We start from the raw sequence: 9,315 nt of genomic DNA, 5'->3' as shown, positions 1-9,315 counted from the left end.
AGTCAACAAGAGTAAAAAGACCTCACCTCAAGTGAGGCAGATAAGGAGAGAGTCCTCTCTCTGAGTAATGAGCTACTTCCCTGATTACTCAAGTTCCACCTCCTCTTCCTCATCTTCTAGTTCCTACTCTCTTGGTTCTAAGTCTATGCAATCTACGCAAACAAACAAAGAGGGACCATAAGAGAAGCAAGCTTAAGAAGACTAAGAATTTCAAGTCTGGGGATAAGGACATAAAGTTTGACTCTTACTCTGGTAAGAGAGATCCTACTAAGGCATTAGCCTTTGTCAGGCGATTTGAAGTTGCTTTTTCTTATGGTAATTTCTCAGAAAAGTCCAAGCCCAGGCATGTAGGCATGCACTTGAAAGAAACCACTAGCAATTGGTGGTTGACTCTCATTTTGGAGGGAAGGAAACCTACGACTTAGGAAAAGTTCAAGAATAAGTTTTATGCTCAGTTCTTGCCTCCTGATTTTGAGAATGATGTCATGAAGGAGTGGGGTTGGCTAGGCCAAAAAGAGCATGACAAGGTCACAGGAAGGAAGGAAGCAAATGTGATTAAAGATCCTCCTCCACCATCCTCAAATTCTATTCCAGATGTGCAAGCTAACACTCATTCAAATGAGAAGAAGAGACAACTCTTAAAGGGTTGGGGGACACTTAATAATCAACGAGTTTTGATACTCTTTGATCCAGGGTCCACAGATAATTTTGTGTCAACAAATACTGCTGAAAGGCTATAAATTCCATTGGATCGATTGGGAACACCAATTGGATCAGGTTCAGTGTTTGAAGGACTTACAACCAATTCTACTCCTGTCCATGGGAACTTGAATCTTGGAATTGGGGATTACCGCAACTAAGAATCTTTTCTACTTGCACCCATCAGTAACTGTGATGTTATCTTAGGTATGCCTTGGCATTACAAGATTAGACCTCTTCCCGATTTTGTTAAGAAGACCCTTTCATTTCAATTCAAGGACCAGAACATAGTATGCATTGTTGATGCTAGAGAAAGCTATTTCTGTGTACATGGTTTTTGTGAGAGAGTCAAAAGAAGCTAATGATTCAAGGGCACTTAATGCCTCTAATGAACACACAATACCAACTAATGCTTCTAAGTCTCAGACTTTAAAAGAACCCCTCTCTTTAATTGATCAAGCTAGACATGATTTTGTTAAACAATATGAAGATTGTTTTAGTGATTCACTCCCCTGAGAGTTACCTCCTAAGCACCCGGAAGTTCACACAATTGATCTTATCATAGATAGTTCACCACCTAAAAAACCTCCTTACCGAGTAAGTGCAAGTCAGCAAGAGGGGATCCTAAAACAAGTAAACAAATTGTTGGAAAAAGGGTTAGTTCAACCTAGCTCTTCTCCATATTGCTCTCCAGTCTTACTTGTTCAAAAGAAAGATGGTTCTTTTCATATGTGCATGGACTACAGATCTTTGAACAATATCACAATCAAGAATCATTCTCCTATCCCAAGGATAGATGATATCTTGGATAAGTTGCAAGGGGCTACTATCTTTAATCACATTGATCTCAAGAGCGGCTATCACCAGATACAGATAGCACTTGAAGATATTCATAAGACAGCTTTTCATACAATGTCTGGACTATATGAGTTCTTAGTCATGCCATTTGGTCTGCACCCGCCACATTCAATCGAATGATGGAGAGAATTTTCAGACCTCACTTAAAGTTCACAGGTGTGTTCTTTGATTATATTCTAATATTTTTGCGGTTCGAAGAAGAGCATAGAAGATATGTATTTATTGTTTTTTAAGAGCTCCGCAAGCATAGACTGTATACAGGTCAATGCTAAGAAGAGTAAATTTTTTCTTTCAAAAATTCATTACTTGGGCCATCTTATTTCTCACAATCTGGTTAGAATGGATCCTGAGAAGATTCGAGCCATTGTTGAATGGCCTACACCTACTTCTATACATGAAGTTAGAAGTTTCTTAGGCCTATGTTCATACTACAAGAGGTTCATACAAGGTTTTGCGTATGTTGCATCTCCTCTACATGACCTTACTAAGAAGTGAATGCCTTTTCATTGGGGATCAAGGTAACTACAAGCCTTTGAAATAATTAAGTTTCTTATGACTCAAGAACTAGTTCTCATAGTTCCAGATCTTCAAAAACCTTTTGAAGTTCACTGTGATGCTTTTGGGGATTGCATTGGAGTTGTGCTTAACCAAGAGCATCATGTAGTAGCATTTGAGAGTCGATGCCTCAAGGACCATGAGCTACATGCTCCAACATATGAGAAAGAGCTTATGGTGGTGGTACATACTCTTCAAGTATGGAAACACTATTTACTTGGTGTAAATTTTGTTATTAAAATAGATCACCAAAGTCTAAGATACTTCCTCACTCCCTCAGAAGAAGCTCTCAAAGAAACATATGCAATGGGCAAATTTCTTTTCTATGTTTCATTTTCAAATCCTTCACACATCTGGAACTAAAAATGTGGTAGCAGATGCTCTATCATGGCAACCTTGAGTGAATGCAATCACAATTGTTTACCATAATGAGTTCATGGATTTACCCAAAATGTATGCAACTGATTTCGACTTCTCAACCATATGGGATTAGCTTAACTCAGGTCAGTCGATTACACCTTACTCAATTCGAGATGGTTATTTGTATCATCATCAAGCAATTTGTGTAGCATTACCATTGCGACGCAAGGTAATGGATGAAGCACATGCATCTCCATATGCTAAAAATAGGGGTATTCTACCCACTACTCAAGCATTGGAAATATATTTCTTTTGGCCCACTCTTAGAGCTGACATTGAAAGATATGTCCATGAGTGCAAGATATGCCAAAAAGTGAAGTATGACATGCATAAACCACCCAGTCTACTAAAGCCATTATCTATTCCCAATGAGCCTTGGGAAAGTATAGCCATGGACTTTATCATGGAGCTTCCTCGCACACAAGTAGGCAAGGATGCAATTTGGACTATCATTGATAGGTTTAGTAAGCAAGCTTACTTTATACATGTGCGAAAGACAATCAAAGCTAATCATATAGCTAAGCTATTGATTGCTCATATTTTCAAGAATCATGGCATGCTTAAGTCCATTATAAGTGATCGAGATCCCTACATGACAAGCCTCTTTTGCAAGCTCTCTTCGAGAACCTCAAGACTCGGTTAAAGTTTTCATCCTTTTATCATCCTCAAACAAATGGGCAGAGTAAGAGAATGTGCAAGTGCTACGGAAGCTCTACTGAAATCAAGCTCCAAGAGGAGATCCCTACACATATTGTGTAGGAGAGAAGGAGAGACTCAAGAAGAATCAAAAGGTGCCAACTTCCAAGTTGTGCAAGTGTTAGCCAGTTGTATAATGTGCAAGGAACCGTGATCTTGTTCCCAGAATCTACAAGTAAGAACTGGTTTATGTGTAACGAAGGAGCTTACTCCTTGTCAATAATATAACTCCATAAGGGGAGGGGGACTGGCCCATCTTCCAATCCCTAGTGTGTTGTCAATCTCTCTCTCTCTCTCTCTCTCTCTCTCTCTCTCTCTCTCTCTCTCTCTCTCTCTCTCTCTCTCTCTACATCTTTCTTTTTTCTCATCTGTTCTCTCTCTGCACCAGCATAATATTCACCATATATCTTTTAAGTACATAAGAAAGTCGAGCGTGCATCTTGGATCTTATAACAATGGGAGTGCCGAGCGGCATCGCTTAGATTCATCTCTCGATGGATCGCTAAAAACGTGCCTGGACAGCCGATAAGCGGGTGTGTTACAATTTTATATTTTGATTCGTTTGATAAGCTAATAGTTAAGAATTCTTCTCAAATACAAGCAAGACATTGTTTTAATTGTGTTTAAATAAGAGTTCCTTCAAGATATAATCCCCATAAGAAATATCTCTCAAAATATCTATACTAAGCAAAAGTGGTTAAAGGTAGCACAACTAGGTGAAAAAACTCAATCATGGCGATCAAGGAGACTTACTTATGGTGGGGTCACAAGATCAATCATAGTGGTTATGAAATTGTCTCTTGCAATCATGGGTCATGCGTAAGTGTTATGATGAAGCAAGATTAAACTAGGTACATCACACTGTACTCAAATTAGACAGTAGGTGATAATTAAAGATAGATTAGTGAGGTAGGTCCCAAATTGTCCACCACTCTTGAGTAGTCCAACAACTTTGATATATTATACGGAAGCACACAATGTTTTATGTCATTCAAGTAGATATAATGGAGTTTGACTAGGCAAAGATGCTGTAGGAGTCACTGGAGTTGATTTATAAGTTGATCTAGGTGGTTTAGACCACCATCCAAGTTAGTCATTGTGATGTGGTTTGATGGTTTCTAGTGATCAAAGCTTGTAGTAGGCAAGTCTCAAGATAAGGCCTCTAGCTGCTCACAAATCTAATGGGAAATGTAATGGTGTTTTAGAGAGCTAAGAAAGGTTTAAAAAGCTAGATATGATGGTCTACTTAGTGAGGATACACTTAAAACGGAGGAGTCTCTATGATGTCAAGATTTGGTTGTAGGGTCTAGAACCAAAAAAGCAAGCATGAGAGTATCCAACTTAGGCAATGGTGAAGTCAAGGTATGTGGCACACATACAAGATGCAAGATTTTCAATCATGGTGAAGGACTCACAACAACATCAAGTGTTCACTATGGTCATTTGGAAATGCTTAGGTGGTTTTAGGTACATGATATGCATGTTATGATGATGAATGCATCCTTAATTACTATAATGCCAACATCTTCAACCAAAAAGCATAGGGTGCATCACTCATGGTGGTCCATAGATGTATTCACAATCGATCACGGTGGCAGACCTCGCCCGTGGTGGTATTGACTTGTAAAAAATATTTTTAATAGTAGATACAAAAAACTTTAAGGCAAAAGGATATGTATTTGCCATTTTTACAACTAAAAGTTTTGAAAATCTGAAAGTTTTAAACCTCTCCTTTAAAAGTTTGAAGGTACTTGTGTGAAAATTATGCAATTCATTTTACATTAGTCAGTTTTTGGCGAACACGGGAGGGGGGGCCGCGGCCGGGGGCGGTGTGGTGGGGGTGTTTCTCGGGGGATTAACGTTGGACGAGAAAGCCTGAATTGACGCGTGAGGAGCTGCCAACGCCGTGAAGAACGGAATGATTTAAAAAAAATCGAATAATAAAATTGGTGAGTCACTGAGTGCGTGTGTGTGCAGGGCATTGCGTGCTTGGCTGGCGGGGAGGGTAGGTTCGGTGGAGGTTCGACCTGTCACAAAAGCTCATGACCTTTTTTGCAGCCGAGGATCAAAGGATGTGTCAGTGAGGGAAGTTGATAGTAGATGCTCTGTCTCTGGTTGTAACCATCCCAATGAGAATAGAGGCCCTGTAGGTGTTTGGTAGTTACTAGTCATTGGGTATACAAGGGGTTGATTTTTTTTTTCAAATGGGGCCATTCCGCTGTAGATATGCAGCTCTTTAATGTCACTTGTAGCTTAAAGCGTTGGTAAGTTTTTAGGTGAGGGTGGGCCTAGTAAAGGAAGAGGCCTACAACCTTTTATCTCTTTTTTCAACTTACTACATGAAATGCCCCCAACCACAATCAACGTTGATTGCATTTAGGATGCCGATTGCTAAGTCCCTTTAGACATTATCACCCACATCAAATATAATTGTGTAAAAAATGGGTGGTGGCCATAAGAAGGCCTATGTCAGATGGCCGCTTGGCATGGGTGTGAATGATCCATGTTTAAGTTATCGGATGGCCACTTGGCATGGGTGTGAATGATCCATTTTTAAGTTATGGGCATATGTACAACAATGAGTGCCTAAGATGAAGCCCTTTAAGATGGGTATTGACCATGTCTAATGCACAATGTATAAGATATGGGCTCCTTAATCTATATATGTGATCAAGTATGGTCATTAAGTATGCTTGCCAAACATAAATCAAGAACGGATGTTTCTAATGTAAACATGGTTTGAGGGAAACAACCCATATGCCAATGACTTTACAAGTTAAGTTATACAACTTGTGGCCAAGTAAATTCTCGAGAGAAGTTTTTAAATTTATGCTTAAAAAGGTGGCCATGCATTAGCATATTAAAACACAAAAAGGGGAGTCTTTCACCTACTATGCTGATGCACAAGAGCTAGACCATGTTGGAAAAAAGTGAAAAAATGGTTAAATCAAGCAAAGCCTATATGATAGGATCACTTAGAAGCAAGTGTTACTTGGATCTGAAGGTCATATGAGCTTACCCTTTTGGAACGCACCTAGGGGTATGGTGTTTTTGGTAATTTAGGATGCCAAAAACCACATTGTTTTTAAATTTGTCCCTTGGCTAGTTTAAATGCGATGCCGTTTATGGCAGGTTATTAGATACCCTCACATCACCCTATGTAGGTAGAGCAAATCCTCCAATCCATCCTCGGATTGGATACTTGAAGCTCTCACATCACCCTATATAGGTAGAGCAAATCCTCGAGTCCATCGCGAATTGGATGCTTGAAGCTCTAGAATAGTTATTGCCAAAATGGAAGTTGAGTTATAGTTTTGTGGAAGCTTAAAAGCTCAGCCTTAAGCTTCTTTGTCTAAAAGGAGCTCGCCCAAGGCTCATCCAAGCTTTTCGTTTAGGCTGTTCTAATGATGGCTAATGATTTGCCATACGAGTAACTCACCCACCATAACGGTTAGTAATGTCTCTCACGTAATTTAAAAGGACCACCCCATGTTGTGTTCCTTGTGTTTGGTGACTCGTGAGTGAAACAGGCACCTCAAAAGGATAGGCTAATAGCATGCTATAGGGAAAAGGGGAAAGAGGGGGGGGTGAAATTTGTACGAGTTTTGACGAAACAGTTAAAATTTTTCACGAGTGGGATTGGGTGAGAAGCAAAAAAAGAAGCGGTTGGGACTGGTGGCGACGTTGGTCTGTTGAGAAGTCTTGTAGCCGAGCAGCAGCTGCCTGGGAGTAAATTTTGGAGAAACCAACATGTGCGGCCCATATGAGTACACTAGGCCCACCAGGGGGCGCATGTATAAATACAAAGGGCCTCATTCATTGTGATGCAAGACTCAAGGCCCCAGGGTCTCCTCTCTCTCTCTCTCTCTCTCTCAGAGTCTCGTTCTAACTTCTCAGGGACTGGTAGACTTGCTAGCGGTGAGTCTGCATGATCGCTTCTTCCTGCATTGCTTCTTAATTAGCTAGCCTTTTTGCCTGCTTAATTTACGGCCTAGGCCTTAATCTTGTAGTGATCTGTCCACTTGCAGGCCATCAACGGTCGCCAACATGGCTGGAAGCGCAGGAGCCGTCGCGATGGCTTTCTGTCTTCTGCTGCTCGTCGAGCTAGCCACCGCCAACGAGGAATACAAATATGAGTCTCCCCCGCCGTATAAGTACGAGTCTCCGCCGCCCCCGCCGTATAAATACGAGTCTCCCCCGCCGTATAAGTACGAGTCTCCGCCACCACCGCCGTATAAATACGAGTCTCCCCCGCCGTATAAGTACGAGTCCCCGCCACCACCACCGTATAAATACGAGTCCCCGCCACCCCCGCCGTACAAATACGAGTCTCCCCCGCCGTATAAGTACGAGTCCCCGCCCCCTCCACCACCTTACAAGCACGAGTCTGCCCCACCTTACCACTACAAGCATCTCTCTCCTCCCCCTACTCCGCCTCCCTGCAAGGCTGTCGTCTCCGGCAACGTTTTCTGCGACCTCTGCAAAAATGGCAAGCTCAAAAAGCCTCTCAAAGGTATGATACCACCTCTACTTCTCTCTCTCTCATATTCTTTTTGTTATTGAGTTCCACCCAAGTTGACCAACGTTGCCGCCGCCCCACCCTCCAGACGTCAAGGTCGGCGTCTTCTGCTGGAACGGCAAGTCCGAGGTCTCCTTCTACGGCCTCACCAACGAGCGAGGTAGATTCCGAATAGAGCTCGCCGGCTTCGACTACCTCAAGTATGGCGGCAAGGCCTGCAAGGCCAAGCTCATCTCGCCCTCTTACGACACCTCCTGCACTGTCCCCACCAACCTTCATGGAGGTGAATTGGGTGCTGCTCTTCACATAAAGTCCAAGTCCAAGGAGGAGATTTCCTTACTTGCAGGCCCCTTTGCATACACATCCGAGAAGGAATACCATGATCAATGCTATGAACACAAGAAGTCACCTGAGCTACCTGCCCCATACAAGTACGAATCTCCGCCCCCGCCTCCATACAAGTATGAGTCTCCTCCTCCTCTCAAATACAAGTACAAGTCCCCCCCTCCTCGACCATACAAATATGAGTCCCCACCCCCTCCCAAATACAAGTACGAGTCTCCATCCCCTACCCCTTACAAGTACGAATCCCCGCCCCCTCCTCCATACAAGTATGAGTCTCCACCCCCTCCGCCATACAAATACGAATCCCCACCCCCTCCACCATACAAATATGAGTCCCCACCCCCTCCCCCTTACAAGTATGAGTCTCCACCCCCTCCGCCATACAAATATGAGTCCCCGCCTCCTCCACTGTACAAGTATGAGTCTCCACCACCTCCAGTGTACAAGTATGAGTCTCCACCCCCTCCCAAATATGAGTACGAGTCCCCACCTCCTCCACCATACAAGTATGAGTCTCCACCTCCTCCCCATTACACATATGAGTCTCCGCCCCCTCCCAAATACGAGTACGAGTCCCCTACTCCACCTCCTTATAGATACGAGTCCCCTCCGCCTCCACCATACAAGTATGAGTCCCCACCTCCTCCACCATACAAGTATGAGTCCCCTCCACCTCCTTACAAATATGAGTCTCCACCTCCTCCCCAATATAAGTACGAATCCCCTCCTCCACCTACATATAAATATGAGTCTCCTCCCCCTCCCTATCACTAGTTCAAGAGGAACTCTTGATTAAGGTGGACTCAATGTTGGCATTTGCATTTTAGCTTCGAGTTAGGCCATCTTCAACAATAATATCAAACTCTTGTACTCATCTTGAATTTCTTCTTAATGAAATTGTTTTTTAGATAAATTATGCCCAAGTCTCACGTTTTGTAGATGCTCAAGTTCCATGATTGCTTGGCCATTATTATCCTAATGGTTATTTTCTAGACAAGTACATATCACATGACTCATAACCCTATGGATGTGTCAATAGATAAGTAAGCATGCAATAACTACTTGTTTGATTGATATGTCAAAACTCGATATCGAAATCACTATTGCAACAACTTGCTCATTGCATGAGCATTAAGTCAAGGGGATTGTACCTATTGCAAGATCGTTTAGAAAAAACAAAACTTTTTTGAGAGAGACCTTGATATATCCAACCAATATTCCTT

At 42.3% G+C, this 9,315-nt stretch overlaps 1 protein-coding gene across 1 annotated transcript; it reads left to right on the top strand.

The window, feature by feature from the left end:
- Window positions 1–7,005: 7,005 nt before the first annotated feature.
- LOC148019594 (uncharacterized) lies at window positions 7,006–9,008 on the top strand. Its single transcript, XM_087699601.1, has 3 exons — window positions 7,006–7,146; window positions 7,257–7,741; window positions 7,836–9,008. The coding sequence occupies exons 2-3, from the start codon at window positions 7,276–7,278 to the stop codon at window positions 8,864–8,866; spliced, it is 1,497 nt and encodes a 498-aa protein (XP_087555727.1). The 5' UTR covers window positions 7,006–7,146; window positions 7,257–7,275; the 3' UTR covers window positions 8,867–9,008.
- Window positions 9,009–9,315: the final 307 nt, after the last annotated feature.

This window comes from Lygodium microphyllum, chromosome 19, assembly GCF_053477565.2.
Source record: "Lygodium microphyllum isolate KBCC chromosome 19, Lygodium_microphyllum_v1.1.10, whole genome shotgun sequence".
Classification (NCBI taxonomy): Eukaryota; Viridiplantae; Streptophyta; class Polypodiopsida; order Schizaeales; family Lygodiaceae; genus Lygodium; species Lygodium microphyllum.
The sequence above is the reverse complement of the archived record's forward strand: the minus strand, read 5'-3'. Positions and strand labels throughout refer to the sequence as shown.